The sequence below is a fragment of the Rhinatrema bivittatum genome, unplaced genomic scaffold (genome assembly GCF_901001135.1).
Source record: "Rhinatrema bivittatum unplaced genomic scaffold, aRhiBiv1.1, whole genome shotgun sequence".
Taxonomy (NCBI): Eukaryota; Metazoa; Chordata; class Amphibia; order Gymnophiona; family Rhinatrematidae; genus Rhinatrema; species Rhinatrema bivittatum.
Genome location: NW_021820931.1, coordinates 22,999 through 44,971, shown reverse-complemented (window position 1 = coordinate 44,971; position 21,973 = coordinate 22,999). Strand labels below are relative to the sequence as shown.

At 43.2% G+C, this 21,973-nt stretch overlaps 1 protein-coding gene across 1 annotated transcript in view; it reads left to right on the top strand.

Annotated features, from left to right (window-relative positions):
• Positions 1 to 16,294, top strand: part of LOC115082299 (beta-arrestin-1-like) — a gene marked incomplete at its 5' end in the record, with an annotated part of 104,128 nt that extends 87,834 nt beyond the window's left edge. The window contains 1 exon segment of the mRNA XM_029586533.1: positions 11,991 to 16,294. Within this exon segment, the coding sequence (XP_029442393.1) occupies positions 11,991 to 12,102 (112 nt within the window).
• Positions 16,295 to 21,973: the final 5,679 nt, after the last annotated feature.

The following is a 21,973-nucleotide window of genomic DNA, read 5'->3' as shown; positions in this document are numbered from 1 at the left end:
CATACACGCATGTGTAGGCTTATGTGAACATAAGAACATGCCATGCTGGGTCAGACCAAGGATCCATCAAGCCCAGCATCCTGTTTCCAACAGTGGCCAAACCACTTCACAAGTACCTGGCAGGATCCCAAGGGGTAGACAGATTCCAAGCTGCTTATCTCAGGGATAAGAAATGAATTTCTGAAACTCCACCTTTATAATGGTTTATGGACTTTTCCTCCAGGAACTTGTCCAAACCTTTTTTGAATCCAACTGCACTAATATCTTTCACCACATCCTCTGGCAACAAATTCCAGAGCTTAATTGTGCGTTGAGTAAAAAAATATTTTCTCCTATTAGTTTTAAATATATTACCCAGTAACTTCATTGTGTGTCTCCTGGTCTTTGTACCTTTTGAAAGATTAAACAACTGATTAACATTTACTCATTATTTTATTAACCTCTATCATATCTCCCCTCAGCCATCTCCTCTCCAAGCTGAAGAGTCCTAACCTCTTTAGCCTTTCCTCACAGAGGAATAGTTCCATCCCTTTATCATTTTGATCGCCCTTCTCTGTACCTTTTCTAATTCTGCTATATCTTTCTTGAGATGTGGTGACCAGAACTGCACACAATACTCAAGATGAGGTCGCCCCATGGAGCGATACAGAGGCATTAGGATATTCTCTGTTTTATTCTCCATTCCTTTCCTAATAATCCCTAGCATTCTCTTTGCTTTCTTGGTTTCTGCTGCACACTGAGCAGAAGATTTCAACGTATATTCAACGATGTCACCGAGATCCTTTTCCTGAGTGATGACTCCTAACGTGGAACCTTGTATTTTTTAGCCATAATTTGGGTTATTCTTTCCTAAGTGAATCCTTTGCACTTGTCTACATTAAATTTCATTTTCCATTTGCATGCCCAGTCTCCCAGTTTTGCAAGGTCCTCTTGCAATTTCTCACAATCCTCTTATGATTTGACAACTTTGAATAATTTTGATTCATTGGCAAATTTGATCACATCACTTGTTGTTGTTCCCATTTTCAGGTCATTTATAAATAAATTTAAATGCAGTGGTCCCAGAACAGATCCCTGGGGCACTCCACTATTCACCTTTTTCCATTGGGAAAATTTACCATTTAGCCCTACTCTCTGTTTTAATTTTATTCAGTTGGCAACCCACAAAAGGACACTGCCACCTGTCTCATAACTTTCTAATTTCCTAAGAAATCTCTCATGAGGGACTTTGTCAAATGTTTTCTGGAAATCCAGATACACTATATCATCTGGCTCACCTTTATCGACTTGTTTATTTATGCCCTCAAACAGATGTAACAAATTTGTGAGGCAAGACTTCCCTTGGCTAAATCCATATTGGCTTTGGCCCATTAAACTATACTTATCTATATGTTCAACAATTTTGTTCTTTATGATATTTTCTACCATAATGCCTGGCACAAACGTCAGACTCACTAGTCTGTAATTTCCTGGATCACCCCTTGATCCCTTTTTAAAAATTGGCATTACATTGGCAACTCTCAAATCTTCAGGTACCGTAGATGATGTTATTCATAGTTGACAAATTTCCAATAGCAGGTCCGCAATTTTATATCTCAATTCTTTCAGCTCTCTGGGATGTATACCATCTGGTCCAGGTGATATGCTACTCTTTAGTTTGTCAAATTTGCCCTAGTACATCTTCCAGATTCATTGAGGTTTGTTTCAGTTCCTCTGAATCATCATCTTTGAATATAATTTCTGGCATGGGTATATCTCTAACAAAAGTTAGAAAGAACGGAGAGGGAAGAGCAAGTTTGCTTACCATAAACGGTGTTTTCCGTAGATAGCAGATGAATTAGTCATGCTGTCTGGGTACGTCTTCAGTGCCACTAGGTGGTGGAGCTCTCTAAGTCTCTCAAAGTCTTTCAGCTAGGTGCTCCCTCCTGTATCCTAACAGGATTACCTCAGGCTCCTCAGTCAGTATCAAAGCATTAGTTAGGTATGCTAATACTGTGGGGGCGGCGGGCGGGTCAGCATGGCTAATTCATCTGCTATCTATGGAAAACACTGTTTACGGTAAGCAAACTTGCTCTTTTCATGTAGATAAGCAGCTGAATTAGCCATGCTGTCTGGGAGTCCCCAGCTGACGTATTGAGCAGGAAATGTGCATTAATGAACATTTTTTTTTTTTTTGCTCAGTACGGTGAAATACATATATACATATAGCGGACAGTTCCTATGAAGGCTGTAATTATATGTAATCTGTGCTCTTCTGAAGGATAGTCCGCCCCACTAAGGCATCATTCGCCGTTTATCTAAACAATAGTGGGATATGAAGGTGTGAAACGACAACCATGTCACTGCCTTACATATGTCTATGATGGGAGAGGTGATCGAGGCTGTCATGGCACGCACCTGATGCGCCTTAGGTGTTTTAGATAAAGTTTGCGACCTTTGTTGATAACAAAACTGTATACAGTTCGATATCCAAGTGGATAAAGTTCTTTTTGTTACAGGATGCTGTGGAGCGTTTGGATTAAAGAAAGAGTTGTGAAGGTCAGTTAGGAGAAAACGTGTGCCATTTGTAGTACGCTAGTGCACGTTTGCAATCTAAAGTGTGTAACTTTTTCTCATTAGTATTAGCAAGAGGTTTAGGATGAAATATGAGCAAGGTGATGGCCTGGTTGATGTGGAAACTGGAGATCACCTTTGGTAGAAATTTAGGGTGAGTGCGTAAGGTCACCTTGTCATGGTGAAATTGCAGATAAGGAGGGTAGTGAACTAAGGCTTGCAATTTACTAACTCTTCTTGCAGAAGTTAAAGCAATCAGAAAGAGCACCTTCCAGGCAAGGTAGCAAAGGTGACAAGTTTCTAAAGGTTCAAAGGGCGAAAGCTTCAACTGCTTGAGAACTATGTTGTCTGTAGGGAAATGGATCTTTGGCGAGCCCACTCCAATATTTGTACTGCCTCCTTGCAGAGGTTCCATGAACCGGACTTTCCTTCTTTGTTGATATAGAACATGGTCACTTGATTGTCTGTGTGTACCATGACTATCTTTTCTTGAAGGGAACTTTCGAAGGCTCGAAGGGCGTTGTACACCGTTCTGAGCTCCAGAAGGTTGAAATGAAGTGTTCGTTCGTATGAGGTCCATAGACCTTGTGTTTGTAACGTTTCCAGATGAGCTCCCCAACCTTTGGGAGGTGCATCTGTGGTTAGTATCACTTGATGTTGAAGGGGTCTCAGTGGGGAACCCGTGGAAAGCATTAATGGGAGTAACCACTATTGTAGGTCCTGCTTCATGCTGTTGGTTAAGGAAAAAGGCGTGGACAGTGGCTGCAGATATTGAGTCCATTGGAGTTTGAGGCCCCATTGTAGGCGGCATATATGAAGGCGTGTGTGTGGAACTACATAGATGGCCGCCGCCATATGTCCCTGAACAGTGAGGACTTGCCGAGCTGGCACTGTTGCACTGTGAAGTAGAGTTGTAGATAGTGTGGAGAGAGCTAATGCTCTCGGGTGAGGTAGGAAAGCCTTGTCGTGGATCGTGTCGATATAGGCTCCTATGAATTGTAAAGTTTGAGTGGGTTCCAGTTTTGATTTCTCGTAATTGATCAGAAGACCTAGATTGTCTAGGCAAAAAATTGTTAATAGAAGATTCTGCCATAGTAGTGCTGGATTGGATGCAACCAGGAGCCAATCGTCTAGATAAGGAAATATCTGCACCCCCTGACGACGAAGATGCGCCACCGCCACTGCTATGCATTTGGTGAAGACCCTAGGAGTTGAGGCTAGGCCAAAGGTAAGAACTCTGTACTGGAAATGTTGGTTGTCCGCCTGTAAACAAAGGTAACACCAGGAACTGGGGTGCATTGGTATGTGAGCATATGCATCTTTCAAGTCCAGCGAGCACATCCAATTTCCTGGTTGAAGAAATGGAAGAATGGATTTGAGAGAAGTCATTTTGAATTTCTCCTTGTGGAGGTGTTTGTTGAGGGAACGTAGATCCAGAATTGGGCGAAAACCTCCTGTTTTCTTGGGAATCAGGAAGTACTGGGAATAGAAGCCCTGATGATGGTTTTGAATGCGAGCATTGAGCATTGCAGAGGAATATGATTTCTTTGCGAAGTCATCTAATGTCTTATCTTTGGTCGGCGGAGTATTAGAATGAATTCTGGATTTATGAGCTTTTTGCATTGCCGACTCAACTACCACTGACTGGTGTGGAAGTTGAACAGTGGTATAGAAAGGAGAATCTTTCATTCGGTATTTTAGGTCAATTTTGCGAGATGTTGGAGGAACTGTCAAGGGGGTATCCCAAGATTTCTCCATTAAAGCTGTCAAAGCCGTGTATTGTGGGAGAGCCACAGGCTCAGCTGGCATATCTAAAATCTTCAGGATGCCTAACATCTCTTGACAAGGATCTGGTATCCTCTTGGTCTGTATGTTGAGGAATTGACCTACCTTCTCTATAAATTGAGAATAGGTAAGGTCTCCTGGAGGTGAAGAAGGCGCCGGAGGTATGTCGTCATGGTCAGATAGGTAACCATTTGATAAATTTGAAGAGGAATCCTTTAAGTGAGACACTGGGGAGGTTGGAACGTCCCGTGGTGCTGGAGGAACCTTTAACTTCTGTACCGGATCTGCTTATGGTATGGAAGGAAGCAGTTGCGGTGGCAAATTAGAATTCTCTATTGACCTTAGAAATTGAGTCAGAAGAGAAGTAATCTGAGTAATAGTTTGATTTGCCAACCGTGTCGTAGGCTGATTTGGAGGAGGTCTTATGACGGGTGGAAGAATAGGTAGAGGCGGATTCCCTGTTGGTGAAGGAGAATTGTCATTCTCTCTTTAGAGTCATTAGACATATGAGACAGTGTCTGATATAATAAGTGGAGATGATATAGTTTGATATAGTAAGTGGAGATGCTAGTTGGTTATTAGTCATCTCTAGCGTTGTCGAAGCATCTTTTTGTCCTTTGTAACCTGAGTGATGCTTCTTAGGAGGCTTCTGTGTCGAATGAGTCGATGCAGTGTCAAATGCATCGAGTAAAGGCAATAGCCCTGTTCCCATATCACTTTTTGCATCGGTGCGTCAATGAGTCTGTGTGCTTGGATGCATCGGTGCTTCGATGCGTCGATCTGTATCTGGTGCGCCGGAGTTTCGATGCTTTGTGTCTGGTCTGGCGTCGATGCTTTGATGTCGATGCATGCGTCGATGAAGCAGGCAACCGCGCTGCCACCGACGCATCTCCCGCGCTCGGGGCCAATTTTTGGCTGGCGCTCCCCGGTCAAAGGTCTGACCTGCGGGGTTCGACTGAAGAGGCCCGCCGCTTCAGGAGGGGCTTTTTCTTCAATGTTAGAGCTGGAACCGATCTGACAGAGACTTCTGAAGAGGCATAAGAGCCTGAAGTCCTGGATCGCAGCTCCTGATGCTCTCTCTGTCTCTGGTCTTGAGAGGACAGTTTTCTGCAGGCTTCACAACTCCTCTGGTCGTGGGATCTGAAGCAGAAGTGGCAGGAGAGGTGGCTATCTGTAACCAGCATTAACTTGCCACAGGAAAAGGATTTCAAGCCGGGACGAGGCATTTCTGTTATAGATTTTAAAGTTGTTTTAATTGTGATTTTCTTTTTTAAACTATAAACATTTAAAAGACTTTTTTCCTCATAGAATGTAACTTTCTCTGGAGAAAGAGCTCCGCGTGCCTAACGGTCTCGCGGAAAAAAACTGACTGAGGAGCCTGAGCTAATCCTGTCAGGATACAGGAGGAAGCACCTAGCTGAAAGACTGAGAGATTTAGAGAGCTCCACCACCTAGTGGCACGGAAGATGTACCCAGACAGCATGGCTAATTCAGCTGCTTATCTACGTGAAAAACAGTAATTCTCCCAAAAATTAGTTGAAGAGTATTTTTAAGAAAACAAATAATCTTTTGAGACGAGATGGTATCAGGACAAAGGGCCTATTTTTAATCCATTGTCTCTCGCCTGCAATGGGCCTGAGGCAGTATCAGCCTCTCTGACACTACGATTGTAATCATCTACCGTCTCCCTCACAGAATATTTTTGATGCTAATATCTATACCTTTATTACTCATTTCCTAATTGCAAAAATCATATATCTATAGTAACAAAACAAATATTTCCTCATCTATCTTCCTTACCCTTAACCCACATTAAAAATACCAGGTACTTAGCTCCAAACATCCGCCGTTGAAAAATTCTCCCAACATGGACCATATTTCGACCATCAAGCTTTCATCAGTGGCTAGATATTAAATCAGTCACAGTTAGATGCTAACATATCTTCACGTACCTATATCTTTCTTTAGGTGTGCCGCTCTAATAATGGCGCCACAACACTCATGAGCACCATTATTAGAACGGCACACCTAAAGAAAGATATAGGTACGTGAAGATATGTTGGTGTCTAGCTGTGACTGATTTAATATCTATCCCCTGATAAAGGCTTGATGGCCGAAACATGGTCCATGTTGGGAGAATTTTTCAACGCCGGATGTTTGGAGCTAAGTATTTGGTATTTTTAATGTGGGTTAAGGGTAAGGAAGATAGATGAGGAAATATTTTGTTTGTTAATATAGATATATGATTTTTGCAATTAGCAAATGAGTAATAAATGTATAGATATTACCAACAAAAATATTCTGTGAGGGAGATGGTAGATGATTACAATTGTAGTACCAGAGGGGCTGATACTGCCTGAGGCCCAGTGCGGGCGAGAGACAGTGGATTAAAAATAGGCACTTAGTCCTGATACCGTCTCTTCTCAAAAGATTATTTGTTTTCTTTAAAAAACTCTTTAATAAATTTTTGGGAGAATTACTGTTTCCCTCTCCATTCTTTCTAACATTTGTTATATTGGGGAGGAGTTGCTTCTGTGTTTGTGATTTTTGGATGAGTATATCTCTTACATCTTCCTCAGTGAATACTGAAACAAAGAATTAATTTAGTCTCTCTGTTATCGATTTGTCATTCCTAAGTGCTCCTTTTAACCTTTGATCACCTAATGGTCCAACTGACTCCCTTGCAGGCTTTTTACCTCAAATGTACCTGAAAAAGTTTTTATAAGAACATAAGAAATTGCCATGCTGGGTTAGACCAAGGGTCCATCAAGCCCAGCATCCTGTTTCCAACAGAGGCCAAACCAGGCCACAAGATCCTGGCAAGAACCCAAACACCAAGAAGATCCCATGCTACTGATGCAATTAATAGCAGTGGCTATTCCCTAAGTAAACTTAGATTAATAGCACTTAATGGACTTCTCCTCCAAGAACTTATCCAAATCTTTTTTGAATCCAACTACACTAACTGCACTAACCACATCATCTGGCAACAAATTCCAAAGCTTAATTGTGTGTTGACCGAAAAATAATTTTTTCCGATTAGTCTTAAAATGTGCTACTTGCTAACTTCATGGAATGCCCCCTAGTCCTTCTATTATATGAAAGTGTAAATAGCCGACTCACATCTACTCGTTCAAGATCTCTCATGATCTTAAAGACCTCTATCATATCCCCCCTCAGCCGTCTCTTCTCCAAGCTGAACAGCCCTAACCTCTTCAGCCTTTCCTCATAGGGGAGCTGTTCCACCTCCTTTATCATTTTGGTTGCCCTTCTCGGTACCTTCTCCATCGCAATTATACCTTTTTTGAGATGCGGCGACCAGAATTGTACACAGTATTCAAGGTGTGGTCTCACCATGGAGCGAAAGAGAAGCATTATGACATTTTTCTGTTTTATTAACCATTCCCTTCCTAATAATTCCTAACATTCTGTTTGCTTTCTTGACTGCTGCAGCACACTGAGCCGACGATTTCAAAGTATTATCCACTATGTTGCCTAGATCTTTTTCCTGGGTGGTAGCTCCTAATATGGAACCTAACATCGTGAAACTACAGCAAGGGTTATTTTTCCCTATATGCAACACCTTGCACTTGTCCTCATTAAATTTCATCTGCCATTTGGATGCCCAATCTTCCAGTCTCGCAAGGTCCTCCTGTAATGTATCATAATCTGCTTGTGTTTTAACTACTCTGAATAATTTTGTATCATCTGCAAATTTGATAACCTCATTCATCGTATTCTTTTCCAGATCATTTATAAATATATTGAAAAGCACCGGTCCAAGTACAGATCCCTGAGGCACTCCACTGTTTACCCTTTTCCACTGCGAAAACTTACCATTTAATCCTACTCTCTGTTTCCTGTCTTTTAACCAGTTTGTAATCCACAAAAGGATATCACCTCCTATCCCATGACTTTTTAGTTTTCTTAGAAGCCTCTCATGAGGGACTTTGTCAAACGCCTTCTGAAAATCCAAATACACTACATCTACCGGTTCTCCTTTATCCAAAAAATGAAGCAGATTTGTTAGGCAAGACTTCCCTTGAGTAAATCCATGTTGACGGTGTTCTATTAAATCATGTTTTTCTATATGCTCTATGGGGCGGATTTTCAGAGCCCTGCTCGCGTAAATCCGCCCAAAACCGGGCGGATTTACGTGAGCAGGGCCCTGCGCGCCGGGAAGCCTATTTTACATAGGCCTCCCGGCGCGCGCAGAGCCCCGGGACTCGCGTACGTCCCGGGGTTCTCGGAGGGGGGCGTGTCGGGGGGCGGGGCCGGAGCGCGCGGCGTTGCGGGGGCGTGTCGGCAGCGTTTTGGGGGCGGGTACGGGGCGTGGCTACGGCCCGGGGGCGTGGCCGCGCCCTCCGTACCCGCCCCCAGGTCGCGGCCCGGCGCGCAGCAGGCCCGCTGGCGCGCGGGGATTTACGTCTCCCTCCGGGAGGCGTAAATCCCCCGACAAAGGTAAGGGGGGGGTGTAGACAGGGCCGGGTGGGTGGGTGGGTTAGGTAGGGGAAGGGAGGGTAAGGTGAGGGGAGGGCAAAGGAAAGTTCCCTCCGAGGCCGCTCCGATTTCGGAGCGGCCTTGGAGGGAACGGGGGGAGGCAGCGCGGCTCGGCGCGCGCAGGCTATACAAAATCGATAGCCTTGCGCGCGCCGATCCAGGATTTTAGTGGATACGCACGGCTCCGCGCGTATCTACTAAAATCCAGCGTACTTTTGCTTGAGTCTGATGCGCAAGCAAAAGTAGGCTGATCGCGCTTCTTTTAAAATCTACCCCTATGAGTTTAATTTTTAGAATAGTTTCCACAATTTTTCCCAGCACTGAAGTCAGGCTCACTGGTCTATAGTTTCCCGGATCGCCCCTGGAGCCCTTTTTTTATTGAGGTTACATTGGCCACCCTCCAGTCTTCAGGTACAATGGATGATTTTAATGATAAGTTACAAATTTTAACTAATAGATCAGATATTTCATTTTTGAGGTCCTTCCGAACCCTGGGGTGCATACCATCCGGTCCAGGTGATTTACTACTCTTTAGTTTGTCAATCTGGCCTACTACATCTTCCATGTTCACAGTGATTTGGTTCAGTTCATCTGACTCATCACTCTTGAAAACCATCTCCAGAACTGTTATCTTCCTAACATCCTCATTAGTAAACACAGAAGCAAAGAATTCATTTAGTCTTTCTGCAATGGCCTTATCTTTCCTAAGAACCCCTTTAACCCCTTGGTCATCTAACGGTCCAACAGACTCCCTCACAGGTTCCTTGCCTTGGATATATTTTTTAAAGTTTTTATTATGAGTTTTTGGTTCCATGGCAAGCTTCTTTTCAAATTCTCTCTTTGCCTTCCTTATCAATGCATCTGACTTGCCAGTGCTTATGCTGTATCCTGTTTTCTTCATTCAGTTCCCTTTTTCATTTCTTGAAAGATGTTCTTTTAGATATTATAGCCTCTCTCTCCTCACCTTTAAATCATGCTGGTAGTTGCTGGCCTTCTTTTTTTCTAATGCATGGAATACATCTCTTCTGGGCTTCCAAGTGGTATTTTTAAAACAACATCCATGCCTGAGCTAAACTCATAACCTTTACAATTGCTCCTTTCAGTTTTTTCCTAACCATTTTCCTTATTTTATCAGTCACCATTTTGAAAGTTAAACGTTGTCACAGTAGAATTTTTCTTAGTGTGCTCCTCCTGTTAAGTCAAATTTCGATGATATGATCACTGTTGCGAAGTGTCTCCAACACTGTTACCTCTCGCACCAAATCCTGTATTCCACTAAGGACTAGGTCTAAAATAGTTTCCCCTCTCGTTGGTTCTTGTACCAGCTGCTCCATGAAGCAGTCATTTATTTCATCTAGGAACTTTATTTCTCTAGAATATCCTGTTATAACATTCACCCAATCAATACTGGGGTAATTGAAATCACCCATTATTACTGTGCTGCTGATTTTGTTAGCTTCCCTAATTTCTTTTAGCATTTCATTGTCTGTTAATTCATTCTGGTCAGGTCGACGGTAATACACCCTCACTACTATTTTATTCCCTTTTCCCCCTGGAATTTCTATCCATAAAGATTCAACATTGCATTTTGTTTCCTACAGAACTTTTATTCTGTTTGACTCAATGCTCTCTTTAACATATAGTGCCACCCCTCCACCAATTTTATCCATGCTATCATTTTGATATAATTTCTACCCTGGTAGCACAGTATTCCATTGGTTATCCTCCTTCCACTGGGTCTCTAAGATGCTAATTATATCTACCTCTTCATCCAGTGCTATACACTATAACTCTCCCATCTTATTTTTCAGACTTCTAGCATTTGTATATAGACATTTCAAAGTATAGAGTTTCCTATTTGCATTAACAACCTGCTCATCAGTTGATGGGGTAATTTGGATTCTTTGTGATTTATTGCAACCTCTCTACTGGGATGCCCTGTTTCCTCTGTTCTCTTAATATCCTACAAAGATAACAGCATTCTGAACCATGCGCTTCTGAGCAACTATCAGCTTTTCCCCATCATCTAGTTTAAAAGCTGCACTATCTCCTTTATAAAGGTCAGTGTCAGCAGCCTGGTTCCACTCTGGTTAAGGTGGAGCCCATCCTTTTGAAAAGGCCCCCCTTCCCCAAAATGAAGCCCAATTCTTAACAAAATTAAAACCCTCTGATGAAAAGTACGCTTATTCAGTGCACTGATGTCGTGAAGCCACGTACATCAGTGTACTGAATGAGCGTACTTTTCCTTCTTATTTTAAAAACATATGCATGTATATTTCACGTGAGGAAATAAAGTGGAACTTACGTAAGTCTCAATTTATGCATGTTAAGTTGGCCAATTTTAAAACAAGCGCACATTAATGAAATTAACCAGTTTACCAATTAGTCCACCAGTTCAACCAGTCCTTCTCCAGTTCATCGAGATCTTCCTAATTCTTCAGCTTGAACTCACTTCAGTTCATCGAGACCTCCCACTCAGTCAGTCCTACACAATAAACACCTTTAATATCACTTATGCCAGATAATTAGCGGGTAAGTTGTATTTTAAAATTACAACTTGCGCATAAAGTGTTGGCCCCACTCAGGAGCGCCCATGAACCGCCCCTAGTTTACATATGTGCTGTATACGTGCACATGAAAGTGGAAATATGTGCATATTTTGTACTGTTTTAAAGATCAAAATAAATGAGTAAATGCTACTTACGTGCACGTGTAGTATTTTGAAAATTCACCCTTAATAAAAATTCAGGTCTGAATCTTGATATCATCATCAGTGCTAAAACTGAATCGCAGTTGGATAAGCTGAGGCGTAGGGAGATAAGTCACTTACCCAAAGCTCCATGCAGAATCTGTGGCAGAGCAGACCTAGATCTGATTTACTTTTTCAGAATTCCATGTCACCATGAGATTTCAGGCTTGTCCTGATTTTCCAGCTACCATCTTGATGTATTTTGGCTTTTTTCCATGGCAACCCCACTGTATCTCCATCTCTGCATGCCAATCTCTGGACATCTCCTTTCAAGCCGAAACCCTACTGTACTGAATGATTGCCTCCTAATTGAGTTATTGTCTTCAGAGCATGCTCCATTTCCCCCGAGACACATTCCAAGAATACGTGTGAGTAATGCTGTTCTTGTTTTCCCTCTGGCTAGTGATGACGACATTGTATTTGAAGACTTCGCGCGCCAGAGGCTGAAGGGAATGAAAGATGACAAAGAAGACGATGAGGAAGGAACAAACTCCCCCCAGATGAACGACAGATAAATGGGCTGATTATTTTTACCTTTTTCATGTTAACAATTGTGTATTAGGCTTCTCTCTTGCTTTCAACAGGAGGCCTTTGAATTTCCCAGATTCTGACAGTGAGTAGAATCTCACGGCTGTGCCATACTCATCACTCCGCCTTGTGCTACATACACTTCAGCTCCATCAACGCTGTGTATAGGTTGCCACTTCACCATTGGGTGACCAGATGGCTCTGTATTCAATGACCATTGCGATACACGGTAATGCTATTCTGCAGTGAGGGAACACCATGATTCACCATGGCCACTGCCAAAATGGAGAGTTAGTTATGTCACAATATGTGTCATGCCATTTGGCATACACTGGTGACTGCAACTGCTGGGACTTATTTGACTAGTTTTAAACTCAAATCCCAGTGCATTCTAATATATGTGAAATGTAGACTGAAATCCTGGAGGTAATGGATTTTTTGCAGGTTGTGATGACTTTTATTTGGATGGGCATAAGAATGACCAAAGATGTAGATAAGCTTTCTAGGGATGTGCTTGGGAAAAACTTTCATTTTGCTTTGTTTTTCATTTTGTTTACTATTGATCTAGTTTTTTTCGTTTTGTTTCGTTTTTGTGTTTTAACATGCACAGAAACATGCACAGAAACATGCACAGAAACAAAACAACATTTTGTTGGTTTTTTTTGTATTGTTTCAGATGTGAAATAACACAAAATGAAACAAAGGTCGGCATGATTTCCTTGTCCTTTTAAAATGACAGCACATCCCTACCGCTTTGAATAAGGGCCTTATGTAGTCTTGAAAGCTTGCGTACAAAAACTCTTGGGATAGTCTGTATGTTGGGCCAGTAAAAGATACCCTTATTGGACTTGCAGCCTGCAAATAATCCAATTTTCTCCAGAACCAGTACGACCACTGGAACTCTGTGCTACTACTGCAGGATTGGACACTTCCTCCTGTTCTGACTTGGTTTCATATGGTTTCAATGGAAGAGAAAACGTTATGATGACAAAAAACCTCTTATCATCTGAACAAGCACTGGACAAGTCAGGTTGTGTTCACTGAAAAATAACTTCTGTTCTTTAAGCAAATGGTACCTGTATTAAAGGCATCAACCTGCAATGGGGATGAATGAGCCATTTACCATTTCAGAGCTTCTATGTGTAGATATTGTTCAAAATAGTGTTTGCATTGAATGTCATCTTTCCTGCTCATTGACCAGCTTCACCTTTGTTACTCTGACCTGTAAATTCCTGCTTTCCATCACAAGATGATGACATCGCAACCCTCTTTTATGGAGTTTATACTGGAAAGATGGTGATTGTATCCTGCTGACTGGCCAAACTGCCAAGGTGTACCAACATGCATATTCTTTCAGGACCTATTATGTGGTTGTAAGGTGTCAAAAGAGCAGATGTTTGCCTTAATCTAAAGGTTCACTGTCCATTCCACCACTGTTTTCCAATACCTGTAGGGAAGAGGGTAACGCACAGCTGTTGTGGTTTATTACAAATCAGAGGAAAGTTTCAAGATTGGGAAAAAGGAAGAGAGGGTGGAAGGAAGAGCTGAGGGAGCAGAGGGCTTGATAGTGGTATCTTCCCCCAATCAGCACCTTTCCTTCCTGTTGGTAGAGAAATGCTCAACCCTCATATAAAAGCATCGACATGAAGCCATCTGGTCCCCCTACTTTATTAGGATGTACAGTGATTTTCTTCTGTCAAACTGCCTTTATTAGAGATCGCTGTATGGTTTACCTCTGCTTTGTGCTAGTAAGAAGAAGGAATGGTAGTACACAGGATGGGAGGGAGATACACATGCTTCAAGGCTTCTTAATAATAGAAGAAAATGTACTTCCCACACATTCGCAGAGGACAGAATGCTGCGTGCATCAGTTATGTCCAAAAGTAATGGGCTGTGCTAAAAAGGGGCAGATCGCAGTCCCATGAGTAGAGTGGAAAGCCATCAGGGTTTATGCTCAAGTCTTGCTTTCATCTCTCTTTGTCTTTCGTACAGTGAAGTGTTAGAGCAGTATTCTGCTTTGATGCTTGTGTTTGAGATGGGAGCAGAGTCGCTAGTATTTAATATATTGCTTTATTGCAACTTCCAAAGGCTTTGCTGTCTGAGGATTTTCACTTACAGCAAGTCACTGCATTCTGAACAGGGCACTTACAAGGGTCTTTTGTTTGCGTTGCAAAGGGAACTGTTCAGACTGCATGACTTTGAATGCAGTCAGTAGGGGCTATAGAGCAGATGTCCCAAAGCAACTTCTAGCCTCTAGCAACAGAGTACAGTCTTAATTTAGTAATCTTCCCCACTTGGAGTTTCAAACATTTTCATACTCAGTTTATTTTGCTGTCTAAAAGCTGGTTTCAACTTGGTTTCCAATGCATTTTGTTAAGTGAGGCCTCTTCTGCTGCTCAGCAGTTTAAGGTAGAGGTCGGCTCTTTATATATCAGGACGGGTGACTGCAACTCATCTTCCTGAGGCAGATCAAATGAGTATTAATTGTAATGATAATAGTGCACTATGGTTGTGAGGCACTATATACCACTGCTACTTTATAGTATCATGATAGGTGGTGCTGCATCGAATAGATTAGGATGTGGAAATGCTCGGCAATACTCAAGCGTTGTAATTCCTTAAGAAATGCGTTTGAGATATGCCTACAGTGTTTGCCAAGTGCATCTACAAATAGCTTTTTAATCAAATAGGGGTAAGGGGGAGGGACAAAATTCTGTATATACAAAGATTTTTTATGCTATTTACATTTCCCAGAATAGGAAAGTATTTATTGTTTGTTTTCCCTCTTTAAATTGTCACACCAGTGGATTAACAATTTGGCCGCTATAGGGCCAATGTTCAAGCAGTTTCGGGACCTCCGTTGGCCCCTTTTGAAAACTGACCAGAGCCGAGCATCTAAATTTAGTTTCCTGCTTTCACTAGGTTCGTAAAAAGTGGATACCTACAAGGGAGAAGTGAGGGGTGAGAAATCTAGGCAAATAAATTGCAGGACTACATTTGGTTCCCTAAGTTTTAAGTACCTAAATTTATGGATAATTTTCAGTCAAAACCACTTAGGGTCCCTAAATTTGGCTGATAATTTAGGTGCCACCGTCATGTGATGCATTATAGCACATGATTGAGTTGTTTCCAACATTGCCGCTGATGGCCAAAGCCAGACTGGTTTCTTCCAGGATCTACCTGCTAGGAATCGTCTACCTGCCTTACGCTAACGACTGCTCGTTTCCATATCTGGCTCCACTGACCTGCAGTCTGCCTGCTGCTAAAGGTGACGAGCATCCAGGAAAATCTATAGGCCGTTCTCGTCAATTCCATGAGACCAGTCCTATCTTTTAGCACAATGTTACACAACCTATGGCAGCTTTTCGGTAAACTCGGTTTACCGAAAAAAAAAAAACACAACCCCACTAGTAATATTTTTTTTCAACTCTTTATACTGAAATCTGAGACAACATTTCAGTAATTGACAAATAATACATTTGTGCTTTTCTCAGTGGATCTTCTGTAATCCACAGCTTCAGGAGTGGGATTGAAGTTTACAAAATTTCTCCTCTTCCCATTTATGATCCCTGAATGCGAACCTGATTGAGGGAGGAACAAATCAGGACCAAGGAAAACCGTGGCAGCCAGCCAACCTGTGATGGCTCCCTTCTAGCAGAGGGTACAGGGCATGGTTGTGTCTGCTGGTAAAGGAGCAACACAAGATAGGGATATGCATGCTCAAACGTTTCGCCTCATTTCCTTTTCAGGAAATGAACCAATTTGTTTTGTTGCATTCGGGAGGCAAGGGGGAGGGGGGGAGGGTTCCCGTTCATTTTGGTTTGTTAAATTCGTTTTCAGTAAAGAGTGCACCTCTTCAGCAAATAGGGGGCATTATTCATCTATTTTTAAAGAGGCCACACAACTCGAGCAAAAAGCCCCCCCCCCACACACACACCTTGCACCCTTGGGTAAAAATCCTCCCTGAACTCTAATGTTCTCCACCCATCAACTCGGTACCACCCATCCCACTCCCACCCCCACCCCCCTAAGTCTTACCACACTATGCCTGGGGGAAGCAGCTCCCGCAGCCCCTGTGCCATTTTTCAAAATGGTATCAGCAGATATCATGTGCCGTGTGGTGGGTCTGAGTAGTTTATGATGTCCGCCACTGCCGTCTGACCCCAGTTGCCTCCTTGTACGAGATTTTTTTTTTTGGGGGGGGGGCGGAATTAGATCCCAGGGAGGGGGAGATATTTTGTTCAGGGGTGCAGGGTAGAGGGCTTTCCTTGGGCTATGCAGCCTTTTTTTTTTTTTTTCTCCCCTCCAAAATGGTGGCTCAAAAGGAGAAATACACGGTTGACTCCATTTTTTATTTCTTTTGTTCATATAGAACGAAAATCAGCTCATTTATTGTGTTTTATCCATTTGGGTAAAACGACTGCACATCCCAAACATAGGATGCAAGTATCAGTAGAACTGATAATTTAATGTCAGACGAAGTTGGGAGGCTTGGCACATAGCCAAAGTAGCTCGAAGGGTGACAGAATGAAGACTGCTCGCTTAGTAGTTAACAAGTGCATGGAAAAAAAATCAGGGTCCATTGATATTAGAAGCTAATAAGAATCTATCCAATTTATTTCTGAAGCGCTCTGCTGCGTTTCCTCAGCTTATTCTGGCAGTAAAGTATTTCAGAATCATTATCAGACTGTGTAAACTACTTCCCTTCATTTTCATTTGCCTGTGATTAGTTCCAGAATTAGCTATCTTGTGCATTCCCTTTGTACGACTCTCTTAAATAATTTTGCATGGGTGTCACCCTACCCGTTTTTTCCTACGGCGATCATCCTTAGTCTTTCTGGTCTCTCTGGATCCGATAAACGTTCCAGTCTGCCTGGAAGCTTGGGTGGAGATTTTCAGAGGGTCTGGTCATGCAGCCTTCCAGTGTTAGGTGGCTAGACATATCATTTTGAAATTCCACCCCTAGTAGACCCCAAAAAGTGCTCATTCTGGGACACGTGGTTGGGTGAGTTGTGGAGGACGGGGCCAAACATCCTGGTGTGCAGGACTAACTGGATTATCGACCCCTCTTTCACTGTAGGCTGGGCCTCTCCTTGCACACCCTAGAAGCCCTCTGGCTCTGGCCCTTGCCTTATCACATTGCTATCTTGAGTTCACTAGATGCCATCACCTCAAGGTCTCTCCCTTGTTTCTTTCCCCACCTGTGTACTGCTCCCTTGGACGTCTGCACTCCCCAATGCACAATTCTGCACTTTTTTTTTTTCAAATTGATTCTTAACTGCAACAGCACTCATCCGAGTCTCAAACTTTCTTAGATCACTTCTCGTTTTGCCTACTCCTGAAACTAGCGGAGGAAGTTTTCCCATCTTACCGTAGTGCATTAATTAAGGGAAGTTGTACGTTTTGAAAAAGGGAGGGGGTGAGGGCTGAGCCCTCGAGGCATGGGCGTGAACTAGAGATGTGCACGTAAATATGTGCGCGATATGGCATGCGCCGAGGCCCCCTGGCGCGTAACTTCTGCTACGGATGACGTGTAAGTTTAAAAATAAAGAAAAATAGGCAGATCTGCAGGGTTTTTAAGGGTCAGGGCTAACTGTGAGGAGTAAAGGCATTTAAATTAGGGAGGTTTGGCAAAGCTAGCTGCTAACTGGCGAACTGGGGACAAACTGGTTTTACTGGCAATGGCATCAGCACGTGTCCCTTTTAAAATCCCCCCACTTTCGTGGTAGAAGTGGGATTTGCGCACACATGCTCGCACCCGATTAAAATTTGGCGCACATGTGCCTGCGGCAAGACTTATTTTATAACGCATGCATGTTATGTTATCCCTGGGTGCAGGCCGACGAACACCCGGACATGTGCGTCCACGTGCCGGTATGAAAGTTACCGTCCCTGTATCGGGCTTGTTTGGTAGTCCTCCCCACAAGCCGGGGCCCTGCGTCTTGCCACTAGGTGTATTGGTTGCGAGATGACCTGTTATTCTCCCTCACCTCCTCAGGTACTGTAAATGATCGAGCATCATTTGGAAAGGCGGGCAAAAATCCGCAAATTTCTAATTATTATTAAAAAGGAGGGGCATAGGCGGTAAATGAGAGCGTTAGGCACTAAATGTAGCACGCAGGGACTGGCCAAGCATTTTTCCAAAGGCAAATATGATGGAGTACTGTCTCCTTTAAAGTGACTTTCACCACAAGATAGGGCAGCCAGCGGTTTTCACAGAGCTGAAGATTTCGCCTAATGGCGGAAAATAGTAGGGGGTTTTTTACCGTGAGAGAAAACCAAACACAATAAAAGTGGCAGACCCGCTCCTGTGGCCGTGGCAGGGAGCCCCTTCTGAAGGCACGCGCGCAATCCTGAGCAGGAGCGAACCAGGCAGAGTTGACGAAGCCCATCCAGAACTACCTGGGGTAACTCGGGCCGATCAGCGCTGAGTATCCGAGCTGCCCAGGCAAGGTGAAACCACCCCCAGGTCTGCCTCTTTTATACCTGCGTAAATTGTGTCCAGAAAACAGTTTGTGCCCAACTGAAGAGTGGCAAGTTTCAAACATCAAGGCTGACTTCATATTGTGTTTGCTATGTTACTGTGTGTGAATGTGGGGGTGAATAATCTCCCTGTGGGGTGGGGTCCAGGCGTGCAGCAGGGGCTGTTAATGGAGCACCTCCTTGCCCCAAACAGCTTTTTTTTTCTTTTTTGGAGCTGCACCAGATATTTTGGAAGCAGCTCACGTATCTCCTGAATGCGCCCATCATGAGAGTTGATATTCAGTAAAAGCCAACTGCGTGGAGATAGGCGCCATCCGGGACAGGTGCCAGAGGCAGCTAGAGCAGGCAATGGTTACGCCTATAGGCTTAAATCTTCAAAGGGCTCGTTGGAAGCTGCATGCCCGAAAGGAGTGCTGTGGCTAGACTGAAAATTTGCTTACATGCAGTCAGCCAGCTCCCTGAAACTGCACGCGTAAAGTCATAACATGCATTAAAATAACACCACCCACAGCATTTTAGGGGAGTGATATAAATCTACATATGCAGATTTACTTTCAAATCGTGTGAGCGTCACCAGCATGCAGATAACCCCTGTAACTTAATGCTGTTGATTTTGAAACGGCTACAGTTACCCACTCATATTTAGCCACTCAACAACCCACTATTCAAACACAATTTGCGTCTGGACCACATGCTTGAAGTTACCCCGGCAGCTCTGCACTTGGGTGCACCACTGAAGATGCCCCTTCTCCCCAACCCCGCAAAGAGATGGCCTGGAAAAGGGGGATCCTGATCCAGGAACTACCTTCATTCCTTATACCACGTTCTTCATGTAGTCCTGGTGCCAGACACATGCTGCTAAGATAAAGCACCCAGAAGTGGCTGAACTCGTGTGACCCCTCCTTAAGATACAAGTTGAGTACGGAGGGGTGGGACATAAAGTTGGTTGTAAGTTCTTTGCCGCAGGGACTCTGGCTAGCTTTTACTTCTCCTCCCATCCCAAAGTGTAGGTCCTTCAGGCTAGGGGTGGAAAGGAGCCTTCTCCGGTCCCAGTAGGAGGTGACTAGGGAACTGTGATGGAGCTCCTTCATTATGCTGTGCACTGGGTGTTGTGTGCCAAACAAACCACACTCGGAACACATAGGCAGTGTTCAAAATAATGCTTTACTGATGCAGTTTCATTGAATGGCACACTTAAATAGGGTAAATCACACACCAGTGTCGCAGTTTCTCTCAGAATTACAGCTCTTTTCTTCTCTATCTGTCCATTAGTCTTTATAAAGCCAGGAATCCACCCACACTTCTGGATTAGATTATGCGGTGGTCCCTCTTGGATGGACAGAAAACCCCTCCCCGATGGCACAAAAATCTATCTTGACACAGAGTTAATGTCTCTATCCCTCACTGTTCTTTGTGGACACCAGATGGGGGTCCTCCCTTGAATACAGATCTTATACTCAGAGTTAGTAGATGAATCTTCTGGTGGGATCCCTGCTGGTAGGAATCCTTGCGGACTGCGGTCCTTGCCAGTCCCCTTGGTGGGCAGGAAGAGGGGCAAAAAAGCAATTCCTCCCAGATGTTGGAAAACAAATCTTCTTCCTCAACTTAAATAACTTCAGGAATCCGCTGCAACGGGTCAGCACCTTTGTAGGGCAGTTCTTCCCTAAATGCTGGGCATCTTCAGCCCAGGGTTCCCCATTCCCTGGGCTTCGGAAAGGCCCAGACCTTCAGCAGGGCTCCCCTAGGTAAAGGTTCAAAATCCCAAAAATCAGTCCCAGAGCAAGTACAGCAGCAGAGCCCCTTTGACCTATCCTGGGAGAGGGTTTCTAAGGCTGCAGGCAGACCCAAAATCCAAGTTAGGAAAATTCAACCTCTCTATGACTTCCAAATAATACTGACCCCAGCTCCTATAGTAGAGCTCTGCTATAAAACCTCAGGAGTGAGGGTATCCATTACAGCTCTGCCAGTGGAGGGCTGTCAATTAGGGGAGTATCCATGCATAATTTCCCCTCACTGCACTAGACTGATGCAAGACCTATTCATAACCCAAAACGTGGTCTGGGTTACACATTTCAGAAATGCTAAATATTGTAAAGCACATTGTGATGCTATTTGAATGGTTTACCTACACCTCTACTTACAAGGGACAGGGCGACCCATTTGAAAATAAATAAAGATGTCAAACTGACTGCATTTTGGGGATGGGGAAACAGGGGTTGCACTCACCAAGATGGTCCAAGGATGATACTAGTTGGCATGTATAGAATTGTGGTTATCACCAGTGGTGTCCTGTGGTCTTGTGTGGTGACATTTCATTGGCACAGTGATGCAACACTTTGATAGCCTCTAATATTACATGAGAACATTTATTTTCTTCAGTGTCATTTGTACAGTGGCATCATAAAGAAAAATGTACATATTTAATGACCTTTTTGTGTATTGAGGACAAATCAGATAATAAAAACGGATGACCTACTTGCCGATGAGGTGCTCAAACCAAGAGGCTTCCTCTCTACTTGGAAACTACTTCTGAACCTGAATTTGCCACCTGTACTAGGGGTAGGGTTAACATTTATTAAATAACCACCACCTTTAATCTGCTGGAACTTCAGCTCATTATAAATATCATCAAGTAACACATGTAGGATTGCATGAATGTATAACAACCACCACCACAAACATTCATTTCTGATGCAAAAGAAGGGCTCTCTGCCACTACCCTGCATATGCTAAAAGCATGAAGCTTTGTACGGGTATAACTCAGCCTTTTATGAGAACAGGGACCAAAACCAAGGGGGGGGGGTCTTAACTTACAGTGTGTATTCACACATACACACACAGCACTTGACTGACATCTTTTCAATGACCTTATATAAATGATAAGCACAGTAGATGTAGGCCAGTTTGTGTTTGCTTGTTAAGGTACGGTAGAGTTACCTGAATGCCTGTCTCCCAAACATGCTGCATATTTATCCCACAACTTTTATGAACTTGTCTCTTCCGCATCCCATTCTCAACCTAACATAATTCATGAGTTTAAGACAGCAAATGGAACTAAATATATAAATACTTTAGGACTTGCTTTGCGAGATACGATGATTGATATATATCATAGAATGAAAATATCTGAACCCATTTTAAATTCCTTCTGCCTTGTCAGCTTCATTTGCTATTAAAGTTCTGAGTTATAGATGACCTAACATCATTTAACTTTAAAAGGAATCACTCTGTTAGCTCACCAATAATAAATTAAACTGACAGAAAAACAACAAAATAGTTGGGCCTAAATCAGATATTCTATACGGTTAACACCATACTGCCTGAGGAAGGGATCTTGTCTTGCTATTATTATTTGAGGGAGGGACCTTAGTTGTT